At 47.1% G+C, this 16,962-nt stretch overlaps 1 protein-coding gene across 1 annotated transcript; it reads right to left on the bottom strand.

Annotated features, from left to right (window-relative positions):
* Positions 1–1,960: 1,960 nt before the first annotated feature.
* On the bottom strand, positions 1,961–12,475 carry LOC135575869 (ankyrin repeat and MYND domain-containing protein 1-like). The gene is made up of 6 exons (XM_065036254.1): positions 10,579–12,475; positions 9,651–9,764; positions 7,962–8,127; positions 7,080–7,146; positions 5,547–5,701; positions 1,961–3,865 (listed from the first exon to the last, which is right to left on the bottom strand). Exons 1-6 carry the CDS (start codon positions 10,738–10,740, stop codon positions 3,699–3,701), a joined length of 831 nt encoding a protein of 276 aa, XP_064892326.1. The 5' UTR covers positions 10,741–12,475; the 3' UTR covers positions 1,961–3,698.
* Between the last annotated feature and the right edge of the window lie 4,487 nt (positions 12,476–16,962).

Raw genomic sequence — 16,962 nt, 5'->3', positions numbered from 1 at the left:
CTGTGCTGTCAAGGCCTCAATGGCCACCATGAGGATGTCTGTCATCTGAGCAGGCTGGTGGTTTTCTGCAAACACCTACAGGAGGAAGCAAGGGAGGGAAGACACGTCGTGCTGGTGCTGCTTGGCTGAGCAGCACGAGCAGCTCTGGCCAGAGATGCCCGGCAGTGCTGTCAGCAGTGCCTGCAGGGAAGCTGGAAACGGGGTGTGCCGTCACTGCAGGGGGGAGGACTAGAGCAGAGGCTCCCCAGGTGGAGGGAGGAGGGTTGGGAGCAGGGGCATCATGTGTTTGCCCTGCAGGGAACCAGGGCTCCCTGGTGTCCAGGACGGCTGGAGCGGCTGCTGGGACACTGCAGTGCCACCCTCGCGCACTCCCTACTTGGGGAGAGCAGGAACCCCCTCACCAGGGACGGTGAGGCCACGCCAGCCACACTGATTCTGGGTCCCTTTGCTCGCACACGTCTCCTGACCATGACAGACAAGAGTCCCTAAAGGGCGGGAGCTCGTTACCCTGGCCATGTTGCTGCTGTCCAGTGAAGAAATCGACCAGGTGCTGGCAGCGTCCCATTCGGGTTGGAGCTCTGGTTTCTCCTCTGGCAGAGTCTCATCTACACAGAGGGGAAACACAGAAGAGTCAGTCGGACACGGCACCTTTGCCAACAAGCTTCCCCAAGCATGAAAAGAGCTTGAAGCTCAGCACGGCTGAGGAGGGCGGCGGTGCTGGGGCCGGCTCCCAGCTGCTCTGGGCAGCCCTGGTGTTCAAGCAGCGCCGTGTCCCCCACCTGCAGGGCTGCGCTGTGCCAAGGAAACGTGATCCCGGCATCGAGCTGGTCGCGCTCACTGGCCCGGACCCTTGCCCAGCCCCGAGGCGGCCCCGCACTCACCGGTCTGCATCGGCTGGACCATGGTGGCCTCGCAGGGATCCAGCAGAGAGCTGCTCTCCTGGGAAGCCTCCACCTCTTCCCAGGCCACCCTGGGGGTGTTGGGGGGGGTCCTCTCTGCCATTGTGTGAAACTGGAAATGGAGGGAAGTGGGGGGGGAAGGACGGGAACTCAAGGGAAAGGCCTCTGTGCTGTGGGGCAAGGGGGAACTTCAGGGAAAGGCCTCTGTGCTTTGAAGTGCCGGGGCTGGCAGCGAAAGTCGTGGGCTGTGCTCGGGGTCTCCTCGCCAGCTCCGCGCTCCTGTCCTGTCCCGTCGCTGTCTTGTCAGACAGTGCAGGGCCGCGGCCACGCCGGCTGTATATGGCACCGTGTGGTGTCACAGAGCGGGTCACAAAGGGCCTCCTGTGACCCACCACCCAGGCTGGGAGGGGCAGGGCGTCCACTTGCCTCTTTTATGTGGTATTTAAAATGTCAGCCCTCGGCCATCTAAGTGTCAATTAAAAATTGGACTCTGAAAGTGACTATTTAGGCTCAAAACTGAGGCTCTGGGACCCTTAAATAGGGTTTTGTGCCTTTAAGAATATACAGGTAAAATACGCTAGCTGCACCACAAAAAATCTGTTGACTACAGAAGTAAAATACGGTAAATGCACTGCTAAAAATGTGGTGAATATACAGGTAAAATATGGGACGTGCACCACTAAAAATGTGGTGAATATACAGGTAAAATACGGTACATGCACTGCTAAAAATGTGGTGAATATACAGGTGAAAATGGGACGTGCACTCTAAAAATGTGCCGAACATACAGGTAAAATACGGTACGTGCAATGCAAAAATTTAGAGGACAATAAAAATTGAGTAGCGTTGTGCCCTAAACATGACGGTTGTGACTCAAAAACGAGGATCTGGCTGTTCAGAATTCTGCTGGGTCACCCGAGAGGGTTCATTTCCACAAGCACCTTGGGGTGACGCAGCCGCAACAGCAGCCCCAGAACTCGCCGAGGGCCGTTCGGTACCTGAGTGGGTCGTGGGTCGTGCCGGTGCTGGGGCTGCCCGGGGGGGCTCTCTCGGAGCAGGGGAGTCCGGACGCTCTCGCTTCTCTCTGGCCCGTGTGGTTTGGTGCTGGTTCCAGCACAGGCCGCAGGCAGGAATCCACCTGCAGCTCTGGAGGAGGCAGCGGCAGGATCGCCACGTGGGGAGAGCAAAACGAAGAAATAGACTGAACAGCAGAGTCAGTTACACTGTGAAGCAGCGTTCTTTATTTTGTCAGCGCTGGGGATCATCCTCCATCAGTGCTCCAGCGACTGGATGCTCTTGTATTGCTTATATTCACATAATTATTACATATGCATTACAATTTTTGAAAAATTTGACATACATCTATACTAAGAAATAATTGATGATGTTAGTTATAGTTGTTTTTTCTTAAAATACGTCTATTAATTATTAGTTAAATACAAACTAAGCACTCTGCTTCTAAACAATGAGTCACTTAATCTTCTGTCTCCCTCTTGTCTTGCAGAAGGATCTAAAACTTGAAAAATATCCCCTCGTTTTGCAGGTGGTCAGAAAGCATTGATCTTGTATCAATTGGTTAATGATGGGTACGTTTTTTAATCATAGTATACATGAATTTGGCAGCTTCTCTTCAAGAGGTTGTGCTGTATATCCATTGCTTTGTCTATTCTTTCATCATTGTTGTTACTGTCGTGGGGTTTTTTGTTTGGTGGGTTTGGTTTGGTTTGCTTTGTTTCTTTTTCCGCTGTTCCATTGAACTGTTCTTACCTCAGCCCAGGTTGCCTTTAGTTTCCCGATCCTGCCTCGTCCCGCTGGGGGAGCGTGTGGCTTTTGCTGTGGGCGGGGGTTCCACGGGGTGTAACAGTCGCGCTGGTTTCTCAAGACGAGCTACCCCCCGTGTCCTCTCAGCATGTTGCTGACAGGTGGGCCCCATTCCGCTCGCTCTCTTCACCTGGAGGACTCTCAACCGCATCAATCTACACCTTTGCTTACCAGGCCAGTCCACCACTTTCTCACGTGAATGTGGGCCATCATTTCCCTCCTATTATTCTTAGTCTCCTCAAGCTGGCCAGCTGGTGACTTTGTCAGATGGATTCCACCCCTCCCCACCGGTCCTTGACCCCCTGTGTGGTCCTGCGGTTTTAAAGTCAAACCATGGTCAGTGACACAGCTGCACAACAAGGTGCTGAACTTCAAGACCCAGCCACTCTTCCTTAAGCCTTTCCACTTGGATCAAGGAGAAAACCATCTGGGCCCCCTTGACCTTGACTCTCACCCCCAGAGCCACATGGTCACATTTTATATGCTCGGAGACTTTCCTGGCAGGATTGTCAGTGCCCATGTGGGCTAAATCAAGGGGTAACAGTCTAAGGGTTGAACAGTCCTCAGCAAACTCTCCCCAGGATCCCAGATCTGAGCCCCCCATGAAGCAAAATAACTCCCTAGAGAGCAAGTCCAGTTGCCAAACAGGCCCTGTGTTTCCCACAGGAGGGAACAGTCGTAATGAAGTTTAATAATGGGCAATATTGCTTTTTAAAACATATATGTAGCATTATACAATTAAAATCAATCTGAGGTTCACTGTACTTCTAACTGAAGACATTTACTTAAATACGTAACACACACTACTTTTTGATGGCATTATCATCCTCGAGCCACATGGTATCTTAGGGAGATGCTTTGGGTTTAGTTTCTCAAAACACATCAGATCACTTAACTTCAGCAGAAGTGGAGTACAACACACAAAGTGCAGCGGTATTAACACCTGTCCTCACAACAGCAGGAGCAACATGAAACAAGTCAGTTGTTCTTCCTGTGCCGCTCTCTTCCTCCAGTCCCAGCTTTACTCTTTGTTCCACCTCTTCTGTCCTCTTTTCCTTCTCTTCCCTTTTCCCCCTTTTTGCCAGTGACATTCTTTTTCAATCCTGCCCTGCTCACGTCCGGAGCTGCTTGACTTGTACGCTTCTCTGGAAAACAAAATAAAATAAAAGGAACAACAAACCTGCCCATATTTCTGTGGGTGACCTTTGGTTTCTCTGGAATAATGAACTGGAAGCCGGTACAAGACTTGAGAAAGTTCCCATTTTGACACAGTTTATCAAATACAACCTCACCAGACACGACTCTCAGGTAGTTATGGCTCAACTATGAACCTCCTAACGAACAATGACCACACACGGGAGTGCAAATGACACTTGTTTCTTCTAGTAAACATGTCTGAGAATTTATTAATCCCACCAGGGCTCAAACATGGAGAGTTTTGCTCATAAGCTATGAAATAAATGTTAATTGCATTTCCATAGAGTGAAAAGCACAGGAATGAGGAAACAGGGCAGAGGGCACCAGAGGCTCCCAGAGCAACAGACTGAGTTGCTCCAGCTGGTCTGAGTCAGGGGTTTTCGGGTCCTTTTAAATTAACAATAAACATGGCAGAGAAAAGACAAAACGAACCAACCAAGCTACAACAAAAACCACCAAAGCACCTTTCTGCCTCAAAACTAACTGGAAAAGAAGACACTACTTAAAAACAAATGTCTTCATTGCTGAGAAAAAATGTGTCTACAGAAAGACATTCACACTTGTTCTGAATTTAATTCACTGAATCTGAATTGAATGAAATTTGGCGTTTGCCATACAGGAAAGGAATTGCTACCAAAATAAGCAGTGACTTAAGTAATTACTAATTAGCATCCTAGTATAACCCACCTGCATCCCTACCCTGTCTTTTTAAAGACAAGATAGTAAAATGCTGCATTCTGAATGAATGTAATTTTTGCATGTTTAAGTCTTCCAGTGTACAGCTGCCATATTACCAACCATTTGTCCTTGTAGTTTTATTTCTATTCCTATTGTATTCTATTCTATTCTATTCTATTCTATTCTATTCTATTCTATTCTATTCTATTCTATTCTAAGTAGCGTGATTCTATTCAGAGCCCCTACCGGTCAGCACGTATGCTTGATATAACTTGTCTCCAGTGGGAGAGACCTCACTGTCCCCAACACACAAGGTTTTACATGTATTCCAATTTAAAAGCTCCAGGCAGCCTGTGCTTTTCAGCAGTTCTGCACCCCTCTCCACATGGGACAGATTTCTCATTCAATCTGTTATAGAATTAAAACTGTATAATTTCTACCACACTAGTCTTCTGCTATGTAGTGTGTTGTGTGTGTAATGTGGCTTCATTTTTAGCAGCACAAGTGTGGTTTCCAAGAATCACAGTAGTGTGTTATCAACAATTTAATGCATAAAAGTCAGAAATCTCATTGGTTTATCTTCTAATATACACACAGAGATGATTAAGGAGTTTGTACAGAAAACTCCACTCTGCCTAGCTTCTGCGATCTCTTGTGATCCTTCGCCCTGCAATGTCATCTATTGATGTCGATGGTAACTAGGCGTGTTTCCTTTGACCTGTATTCACCCCAGAGATTCTTCTCTCTTGAAACTGAGAGTAACGACACAGTAGCATCTCTCCTAAAGCTGGTGGGTTTACAAAAAACACAGCTATTCGAGTGAATGAACTCAACTTTTTCATTTATATTCCTCCATAAAACACCTTTTACTGGTCTGTTACACGGAAGACACATCAGGTCAGTGCACACACACGGACCACTGCACCCACACAGGAACCACACGGGACTTACCCAGCGACCCCGAGCACTCCTGCCTGTGCCGCTGGCTCCAGGCGTTCCTTCTGCAGGTCTCACTGCAGGTGAAGACTTCGTGACAACGCGTGCACGGCAACAGCTGAACACCGACCGAGCGGCCACACTGGTAGCAGTACTTGAAGAATGGTAGTCTAGAGCAAAGGTGGTTGTAAAATGAAAGCACATTACTGTTTGTTTAGGGTTTTCCTCAAGCGTGTTTGCAGATCACAGTAAAACTAAATCAAAATGGTTACAATATATAAATAATATTCAACAATAAAGAAACAGGATGCTGTAGTTTAGCACAGGAGTCCGTGAGGAACGGGCTGCACACCCGCTGCTAAACCAGCCCCAGAAACAGCCCCGGAAAAGCCAAGTGTCCTAGTGAGGAACACAGCCAAACCAACAGCCCCGCGCTGACACCGAGCAGCGACGCTCGCCGTGCTTCAGTGCGCTCCTGACGCTGGGTCTGGACGTGGCCCTTTCAAACTGAGAGGCAGACCAGACTACATACAGCCAGAGACAACAAAGCCATGCTGGTGAACCTAAAAAAGCCCTCACAGAACCCCCTGGAATCCTGCAGAGACAAACAGGGACACCCACAGACCACTGCACTGCAACAGTTATTCCAAAGCTGGAACGTCAAACCCAGTGCTTGGGCTGACGTGTCCAGCAGGTCTGGGAAACTCAATGTCAGAGTGAAGTGCAAGCTGGGCTGTGCATTTACAGCCTTTTAAAAAGCATTTACAAATCCTTTCCCAATAGCTGGCAAGTTTCACCAAGGTTTCATCAGTCTCTCTGCGTCATCCCTGAGATCTATTTGTAAAATCTTTGTGCGTGACTTTAACCATCCAGGTTTTATTTTAGTTCACTTTCTGTTCTTCTGGCTATTTCTGCATCTTATGCTATTATTGATCCATCTCAATTCAGCAAAAATGCTACCTCAAAATTACCGTCTTCAAACGTGCCCCAGTTCCCGACACCTGTGTTAGTTCCTCTGCAGTCGAACACTGAGACCAAGTTCAGAAGCCTGTGAGCATCCCGCAGGACGAGAAACTGATACAGAGCTCAGTATCCTTGAGACAAGTATTCCGTTATTATTGGAACTTTTGTTAATACACAGTTCCAAGAATAACACCCAAATTGTACAAGTTGTTCCTGCAGTTTCTGGAGAATTGTAAGCCACAAAATTTGTGTGGGTCTATTTCTCATCATTTGCACGCTACTCAAAGCTACTGATGTCATTAATTGGTTTAAAGCACAAGGACACACTGCGTCCCACAGGAAGACTGAATATTGTGCAGGCTCTCACGGCAAAGTGCGGAGCTGGAAAGGAGCGATGTGATCAGAGCAGAGAAAGAAGCAAACTGCAGCTGGTGAGTCTGCATAGATGAGAGGGGAAAATGAGAAAGGAGACAAAGGCACAGTGACAATAGTTACAATGAGGAAAAAGAAAAAAGCAAAAAAACAACAGGGCATAGTATTTTTGACTAAGAACAGACAATGCATGGTGCAGTATCTTTGCCCTACCTCACTTCTTCCACACAAAGGCTGCCTCCTTTCTTCTTTGAAACACGTGTGTGAACAGCTGAATCCACTACACCAGCATGAGAGGGCAGAGGGAAAACAAAAATCAGTATTCTCCTCCTTCATTAAAAGTCTGCTTGGCTCTGTCCACCGTGTAACATTTGAATCTACAGAATAAAATGCGTCTTCCACCAACAAGCTTCAGAAGCCAAGGAAAAAGGAGACAAGTTGCTACATCACAGCCAAGAGAAAGGAATTATACAGACAATTTACTTCCTGCTCCTGCCAAGCCGCAGAGTCACTGGTGATGTCGAACTGCAAGGGTAATGATCTTATATTCAGGGTTCACTTCCCAAGTGAAACACCTTCTGCCCCAAAGTCTGGTATTCGGGCGCTTGGATGCTGAGCCTGATTCCATCACGGGTTTGAACGCCACTGAGAATGTAACTCAAATCATCTTAATTTGTGTATTCATTGTTGCTACTCTAATAGCAGAAGAGCATTGATATTATACAATGGGAGTAAGTTGCCATAAGGAATTAAAATACACTAGATGGCCACAGTCCTGATAGATGTCCTGCTACCCACACCCAACACAAAGATGTAAAGAAAGAGGAGCGAGCTCCTCAATCGCTGTTTAACACATGGTAATGGATCTTGCGCAAGGATTTACCAGGAAGCAGCTGACAGGCACTGATCTCAGATTTTCTTCACAATGTCTTGTTAATGTCTGCAGAACCTCTGCATCCCCTACCACATATGTAGGAGCCGATTTTATCAGGAGTAACCTTTTCAGACAGTAACACTGGAATGACAACAATAAATGCCCCTTCACAGCAGGTGATGGTACACTTAATCTCGAGCTATTCTGAAACTTGAACTCACATTTCTTGGATCTTCTCAACTTTTCTTGATCCCACTCTTTCTCTTTCAGGATGACACACTCACGGAGCTTCACTGTAATGTGTTCCAGCAGCGATCGGCGTGTTTGAAGAACCTCCTGCTCAGATGCTGACAGTACGTGGTACGGTGTGTGAGCAATTCTCGTATCCTGCAACATGCCAGGAGTTAATCCCCCGGTGCATGGGGGCACTAACACACAAGTACTTCCGAGTTAAAGCCAAGCTGTTCTAAAAGCACAGCATCATCCCTGCTGGGTCCTGGCGTGGAGCTCAGTCAGTGACACTGGGCACAGGACGTGTCCACGTCAGACATTCAAGTTGTTCCATTTATCAGTTTGTTGAGTGGTCAACAACTAAACAATTTTCAAGTCTTTGTTCAAGGGGGACCCATAGAACATTTTGGGTTGGAAGAGACCTTTAAAGGTCATCTAGTCCAACCCCTGCAATGGGCAGGGACATCTCAACTAGATCGGGTTGCTCAGAGCCCCGCCCAGCCTGGCCTTGAAAGTCTCCTGGGGATGCTGCCCTCGTTGTGCAGAGCTCCTCCCCAGCACCTCAGGAAGCACCACAGAATTTATTGGAATGAGCAGCCAGAGGGCACGGATTGTGCAGGCTCTGGCCCTCAATGCCCAAACCACTACCCTGTAGCAAGTGCCAGGAAGGAGAGCACAAGCAAGAGTCCGGAGCAAGGCAGGAAGGTAAGTATGGTGGTCAAGTCTGAGCTGTGATTACAGCTATAAATAGCTTAATTTAATTATTTTCCTGTTTGACGATCAGCTGTGGTTGCAAGCAAAGAAATTGCAATTTAATGTCTACGCAGAAGATCGGTGTGAGATGCAAACCCCCCTCAGCTCTCGCCAGGCCGCTCCATGAACAGGGTGCACCGCTACTTTTGTCCTTTTCAGAACAACTGTTCGTACTCCAGAGGTAAGCGATCTGCTTACCATGTAAGCCTTCTTGTTAATAAGCCAGCTATTAAAAACGACCTTATGTTAGTTCTGATTAGAAGTGTCACACAATCCCAGGCCTTTAAAACGTTTTTTAAACTAACATATCCAGAAAAAAAAATAGAAATTTATTAGTTATACTTCATAGTAAGATTCTTTTTCTAAGGCATTAACAAGTGATTAAGGACGACTTTAGTAAGTCCATTTATTTATTTAGTAAATATATATATATTAGTTATTTTATGTACAATGTATAGCATATATTATACAATTAATATTTTTATACATGTTTACTTAAATATATATTTTATTTAGAAAATCCATTATTTTCAAGTTGGATCAATAATGTCCTGTCATCGCTTACAACATACCACACAAGCCATAATACCTTCACCTGATTTGATTACAGCCTCACAGAAACACACGTGACTTTTGGTTTTAATGCCTGGGTTTGAGATTACGGTTAACTCTTTCCAATCCAATGATGGATGGAATCTTTCTATAATGTGTGACAGGAAGGATTGTCTTCACAGGCAAAACTGCTAGAGGTGTTCAGACTTAAGTGATTAACGCTGCTCCTGGTGCTGAACCAAGTCTCTAAACAAATGAAGGGAAAAAGCAAATTTCCATGAAAGCCTCTGCAGAAGGCTTTAGACAATTAATCAGGACACAACAGGCCATGTATTTGAATGGATGCGAATGCACAGTACTTGCTGAAGTCATACCTGATAATATTTAAAATAGGCATAGTCAACAGCTGTTCCCACAGCTTTGGTCTGTCCTTCCCGAAGAGGAACCGGTGCAAGGATATTGGCGCCAGCTTCAAGCAGTTTATCAACCTGCAGAAAGCAAATCATTGTACATCCAAGTAAAAAGAAAACCTTCCCAAAAAAACTATGATCACATCAGAGCTAAAGAGACAGGACCGGGCATCAGAGCCTCATCTCTATTTCTGAGACTGTTCTGCGCACTGAACCACACGTTTCTTTGTCCCTTTACGGCTGTTGACAAATTGTCATATCTCTTTTTTAGGTAAAACCTTCTTGCAGGCAGTTGCTTTTTGTTTCGAGACATCTCCCAATCCTGCAGTGACAAATGAAGCCGCGACAACTAGTGAGGAAGGGGGAGAACAGAACCCAGCGGGGGAACCGGCTCCACGCCAGAGCCTCAGCTGCAGCGTCCTGACCCCCGAGATCAGCCCGGGCTGAGGACAGAAACCGGATTGCACGGGCCAAACACGGCCACTGGCCTCACCAGAGAGGAGAAAGTGCATTGTCATCGACCACTCCACAGCAACAACCAAACACAGAGTGTTTCTCTTCACGTGGATGCTGATTGAGTTTTTAAACAAAGCGACAGTCAGATTTGACGGGGTTGTGGGCACTACAAACATTCCATCTGACTTTAATGTAGTTTTTCTTCTTCTAGACACGGAGGTTATCATCCTCTTTACTCAAACATTAAAATGAATTTCCATACGAAACCTCTGCTCCTCAGGACAGAAACAAACAGCATTAGGAACAGACACAAATTCATTGTTCTAGGAAAAAAATCGGCTTACTCATTAAAGAGAACTGGGATTCAGTGCACTGACAAAAATCACTGTTTTCCTGAAGCTTAAAAAACCCCATCAAGCCCCAGAAGTAGTCTCACCAAGGCGATCCTCTGCGCTGCTGTTCTCTGCTGTTCGTAGGCTGTGCTCACGGCCGCACACAGGGCACTTCCCACCGCTCTGCTCAACGGCAGGTTGGGGTCAGCCCCGTGTTCGAGGAGCTCGACCACCGCCTGCAAATGTGCACACGCAATGTGACTCATTTCTGACTGGAGAAGCCGCTATTGACAGTTCTACAGCGTGAAAGTGAGATCCTGTTCCAGATCAGCCAAGAACCAAAAGCTTCACGGTTTTCGCACAGCACACATGGGGTATCTGCTGGTGTTTGTCATCATTCAGCAGCACACAAAAGCTTAAACCACCAGACAGCAGCTTTCACTTCGTTTGGTGTGAGCAGCATCAAAGACGTGAGAGAGAAGTATGAAAATCACCTCCTCTGGTTCATAAAGTGTATTTTAAAAAATGCTCTTGCATAAAGATAATTATTAGATAGGTTGATCACTTAGAGCTTATTAGATCATTACTTCATCAGACATGAGCCTCTGAGGAAGTGGGAGAAGCAGGAGAAGTTGTTGGATGTGGGACTTTTGATTTCATTCAAAAACATGACATTGAAACCCTTTGCCCGGAAAAATACCAAAACTGTCTTAAAAATTATGAAGAGAGTGTAAGGAAAAAGGTTCGGGTTCAAACACTTGATACAGAATCTATTTTATGTTGTATACAGCTGTAGCCATCTCTACCCTTTTTCCATGAAAATGAGACCTACACCGAAAAGAAGCCCTGGTCTGATTTTTTGAGATTGTTGAGGATGTTCAAAACACAAGCCCTACTCAAAAAATAAGCCCTGGTTACATTTCATAAAAAAAGTCAATTTAAATAGTGTCCAGGTAGCTACACATGTAAAAAAGTAAAATTAATTGGCAATAGAATGCAGCAGGACAGACAGACCTTCACCAAGAAAAACAGACACCCCCAAAAGAATCACACTCAGAAGATGCCACAAGAACCAAAACAATACAGGCTGGCGAGCGCCAACACACCCAGATTGGCAAAGGCTTTGGCTGTGTGCAGGGCTGACGCGCAAGAATTTGTCTTTGCAATGGCGCCACAGTTAGAAATATCCCCAGAAGAACTCAAAGCATCGCAGCACTGGCCGGACGGTCCCTCCAGCAATGGGAACTGTCTCTAAGCCGATCAGCAACACTGTCTAAGCTGGAAGATGCTGAAGTTACTAAACGTGCACTTGCATTCAAGTTCGTTGTTGATGGCATCGGCTTTTCTAAATACCAACCTTCCACCAGGATTGCTGGGGATGCAACTGCAGAGTTTATGGGCCAAGGATCTCGCACGACAGTCGGCCAGCCGGGTGCCTCCTCAGTCTACATTCCCTCCCCTGGTTATGAAAGTGCACGTGTTACTCGTATTTTGGCAATTCATCTGGACGGAAATAAAGCCCCACCTCTCATCATTACTGAGAGCAAGAAGGACAAGATTGAAAGTGTTTCAGGCATTTATATTCTTGAAACTGAAAAAGATGCACACAAGCAGTTATAAGGAACCGGGTTGATTTAATGCTGCTGCTTGTTTTGCAAGGTGGCCGAAGAGCTCTGCTAGTCTGGAATCCAGCCAGCACGGACAGCTGAGGACACAAATAACTTCTTCAAAAGAGAAAAACAGCCAAATAAAGGTTCCCGCGGGAATGACTGCCCATCTTCAGTCTCCTGATATTGCAATAAACAAGCTCTTCAAGGACCATGGAAATTATTGACTACATTGAAAATAGAATGGAGGGAAATCAGCGTGGAAACTCTGTGAAGCCGGACTGCGAGAGGTGGTGACCAGGGTGAAGCTCATGGGATAAAATCACGACAGTTGCGCTGTCAATGCGCTATGAGCAGGGTGTTTAGGGAAACCACTATTGATAGACGTGAGAGATTTGGGCCAATGGTTCTAAACGAAACAGAGTCACAAGAAATTCATTATGGAATTCAGGGTTTGGAATGTGATGATATGACTATATTTGAATAAATGTTGATTATTTGTTCAAGAATAAATGTAGATTGTTGTTCATGGAAAAGAAGACATCCCCTGAAAATAAGCCCTAATGCATCTCTTGGAACAAAAATCAATACAAGACCCTGTCTTATTTTTTGACAAATAGGGGTATTATAACCCCTTCCATCGTCCCCACTCTAGCTTCATATTATATTGCATCCAGTTTTATTTTTACAGGTATTTCATACCCTTCCAGTGAAAGGAATATAATTAAAAGCATCACAACCACATCATATATATTTTCTGTTTTGTCCTTCCACTTATCCTATGCAAAGTATAAATTTTGTAGTGGTAGATCAAAAGGTAGAATGTTGATTTCATCAAAAATACTGAAAAAGGTTTCACCCTAGCCTTGCTCATGGCTGTGTTTCCAGCAGAATGCTTCTCTGGATTATTTGTGTGCTTTTGTGCCAGAGAAAAGTCAACAGGGAAGCAGAAATCACACCCTACCCTGACCCTTTCAGCTGAACTACAGCCGGTCCCGCTTGCCCCCTTACAGGTGTTTTTGCCGTGGCCCTGAGCGCTGGCTGCACAAGAGCTGAGCCCCGCGGGAGCCAGGGGCCACTCCCAACATCATTCTGTTGCTTTGCTCTCCACAAAGAAGGTGAGAGGAGCCGGGACACACGGAGCTCTGTGCAGAGCACACGTGTGCCTCAGCACCCGCTTTGGCTGCGTACTTGCTCCTGCCCCACGCTGGCTGCTGTGGACCTGCCCGTATGGGCCCAGTGTGGGCAGGAGGGCGTCCTGTCCTTTCCCTGCTCGGGGAGACAGACGCCAGCTTCACCCACCGAATTCTACTGCGTGAACTGCATCTGTGGAGGGCTGAACCTCATTACAGCCAAATGCTTCCTAAGACTGGTCATTAAGCTTTTCATAGAGCAACATACTTCTTACCATCAATGGCTACACTTTTGTCTGATGCCCAGAAGCAAGTGTTCTAGTGAGCAATATTTGCCTCAGTTCCTGTGCTAGCTGGGATGGATGAGGAGCTAAATAAAGAGAGGAGCAGAAAAGCCCATCTCATCAACAGGTGGCTTAAGGATTGGTGTCACCGTCAAAATGTTGGGTTTTTTGACCACGGGGCAAGCTCCGTGGTACCTAGTCTACTCAAATCAGATGGGCTTCATCCTTCTAGGGAGAGCAAGAGGACTACAGCCCATAAGTTTGCAGGGCTGATCAGGAGGGCTTTAAACTAGGTTTGAAGGGGGAAGGGATTGAAACCGGGCTCTCCAAAGATCAGCCTAAGGATGGAAAGCACGAATTAAGAGGGAAATCAGTAGCCCAATTGAAGTGCGTGTACACTAATGCACGCAGTATGGGCAACAAACAAGAGGAGCTGGAAGCCATCGTGCAGCAGGAAAGCTATGACATAGTTGCCATCACAGAAACATGGTGGGATGACTCATATGACTGCAGTGCTGCTATGTGTGGCTACAAGCTCTTCAGAAAAGATAGGCAGGGTAGGAGAGGTAGAGGGGTGGCTTTATATGTTAGAGAGTCACTCGACTCTGTTAAACTTGAGGTCAGCAGTGACAAGGTTGAGTGCCTGTGGACCAGAATCAGGGGGAAGTCCAACAAGGCTGACATCCTCGTGGGTGTCTGTTATAGACCGCCCAACCAGGACGATGAAGGAGATGAATTATTCTACAAGCAGCTGGCAGATGTCTCAAAATCAACGGCCCTTGTTCTTGTGGGTGACTTTAACCTGCCGGATATCTGCTGGGAGCTCAGTACTGCACAGAAGAGGCAGTCTAGGAAGTTCCTAGAGTGTATAGAGGACAATTTCCTTCATCAGCTGGTAAATGAGCCCATCAGGGGCAAGACCCCGCTAGACCTACTGTTTACAAATAGAGAAGGGCTGGTGGAAGATGTAGTGGTTGGAGGCCGCCTGGGGCATAGCGACCATGAAATAATAGACTTTTCAATACTCAGAGATGCAGGGAGAACCATTAACAAAACCTCTACGCTGGACTTCCGGAGGGCAGATTTTTGCCTATTCAGAAGTCTAGTTCAGAGCATACCCTGGGAAACAATGCTTGAAAACAAGGGGGCCCAGGAGGGTTGGACATGATTCAAGCAGGTGGTTTTGAGTGCACAGGAACAGGCTATACCAGTGTGCCAAAAGGCTAGCCAGCGGGGGAGACAACCGGCTTGGCTAAACAGGGAGATTCTGAATGAAATCAGAAATAAAAAGAGACTTTACTGACTGTGGAAAAAAGGGCTGGTTACTTATGAAGAATCTATGGCAATAGCTAGATCATGCAGAAAAAAAAAATCAGGGAAACAAAAGTGCAATTTGAAGTTAATTTGGCCAATTCTGCCAGGGATAATAAAAACTCCTTCTTCAAATATGTTAATAACAAAAGGAGGGGCAAGGAAAACCTCCATTCTCTGTTGGACTCTGAGGGAAATATAGTTAACAAATATGAGGAGAAAGCTGAGGTACTTAATACCTACTTTGCCTCAGTTTTTACCAGTAAGACAGGTGGCCCGCAGGACAACTCATCTCTGGAGGTGGTTGACAGAGATAGGAAGCCAAATAGGCCCCTTGTATTCCAGGAGGAAATAGTTGGTGATTTACTGAGACATCTGGATCCTCACAAGTCTATGGGACCAGATGAGATCCATCCTAGGGTGATGAGGGAGCTAGCAAAAGAACTTGCCAAGCCGCTCTCCATCATCTTCCAACAGTCCTGGCTCACTGGGGAGGTCCCATATGATTGGAAATTGGCCAATGTTACCCCAGTCCACAAAAAGGGCTGCAGAGCTGACCCTGGCAACTCCAGGCCTGTCAGCCTGACCTCGGTGCCTGGCAGGGTTATGGAGCAGATCATCCTGAATGGAATCACACAGCACCTTCAGGATGGACAAGGGATCAGACCCAGCCAGCATGGGTTAGGAGAGGCAGGTCCTGTCTGACCAACCTGATCTCCTTTTATGATCAGGTGACTCACCTGGTGGATGAGGGGAAAGCCGTGGATGTGGTCTATCTGGACTTCAGCAAGGCCTTTGACACTGTCTCCCATAATATACTCTTGCAAAAGCTGGTAGCCCATGGCTTGGACAAGTGTACTCTACGCTGGGTTAAGAACTGGCTGGAGGGCTGGGCCCAGAGAGTGCTGGTGAATGGGGCTGCATCCAGCTGGCGGCCGGTCACTAGTGGTGTTCCCCAGGGGTCAGTGTTGGGTCCAGTCCTGTTTAACATCTTTATTGACGATTTAGATGAGGGGATTGAGACCATCATCAGCAAATTTGCTGATGACACCAAGTTGGGAGGGAGTGTGGACCTGCTGGAAGGCAGGAGGGCTCTGCAGAGGGATCTGGATAGACTGGAAAAATGGGCTGATTCCAATGGGATGAAGTTCAATAAGGCCAAGTGCCGGGTGCTGCACTTTGGTCACAACAACCCCCTGCAGCGCTACAAGCTGGGCAGAGAGTGGCTGCAGAGCAGTCAGACAGAAAGGGACCTGGGGGTACTAATTGACAGGAAGCTCAACATGAGCCAACAGTGTGCCCAGGTGGCCAAGAAGGCCAACGGTATCCTGTCCTGCATCAAAAACAGCGTGGTCAGCAGGACAAGGGCAGTGATCCTTCCCCTGTGCTCTGCATTGGTGAGGCCACACCTGGAGTATTGTGTTCAGTTCTGGGCCCCTCAGTTCAGGAAAGACATTGAAGTGCTGGAGCAGGTCCAGAGAAGAGCAACACGACTGGTGAAGGGACTTGAACATAAGACCTATGAGGAGAGGCTGAGGGAGCTGGGGTTGTTTAGTCTGGAGAAGAGGAGGCTTAGAGGTGACCTCATCACTCTCTATAACTACCTGAAGGGAAGTTATAGCCAGGTGGGGATTGGTCTCTTCTCCCAGGCAGTCAGCAATAGGACAAGGGGGCATGGGCTTCAACTGTGCCAGGGGAAATTTAGTCTGGATATTAGAAAGAAATTCTTTACAGAGAGAGTGATCAGGCCTTGGAATGGCTGCCCAGTGAGGTAGTGGACTCGCCGTCCCTGGAGGTTTTTAAACTGAGATTGGACATGGCACTTTGACAAGTGAAAAGAACTGCTGGGAAGGATGTGAAAAGCTCTGAGATGTCTGTCATCTGAGCAGGCTGGTGGTTTTCTGCAAACACCTACAGGAGGAAGCAAGGGAGGGAAGACACGTCGTGCTGGTGCTGCTTGGCTGAGCAGCACGAGCAGCTCTGGCCAGAGATGCCCGGCAGTGCTGTCAGCAGTGCCTGCAGGGAAGCTGGAAACGGGGTGTGCCGTCACTGCAGGGGGCAGGACTAGAGCAGAGGCTCCCCAGGTGGAGGGAGGAGGGTTGGGAGCAGGGGCATCATGTGTTTGCCCTGCAGGGAACCAGGGCTCCCTGGTG

This window comes from Columba livia, chromosome 19 (assembly GCF_036013475.1).
Source record: "Columba livia isolate bColLiv1 breed racing homer chromosome 19, bColLiv1.pat.W.v2, whole genome shotgun sequence".
NCBI lineage: Eukaryota > Metazoa > Chordata > Aves > Columbiformes > Columbidae > Columba > Columba livia.
Note: the sequence above shows the minus strand (reverse complement) of the source record. Positions and strands in the feature narration are given on the sequence as shown.

Coding starts and splice junctions, on each gene's coding strand:
- LOC135575869 (XM_065036254.1), bottom strand. CDS start 10,740: ATGAGTCACATTGCGTGTGCACATTTGCAGGCGGTGGTCGAGCTCCTC. Junction 8,128..9,650: donor CCTATTTTAAATATTATCAG/GTATGACTTCAG, acceptor GGCATGTTGCAG/GATACGAGAATTGCTCACAC. Junction 3,866..5,546: donor GGAGTGCTCGGGGTCGCTGG/GTAAGTCCCGTG, acceptor TTTGTTTTCCAG/AGAAGCGTACAAGTCAAGCA.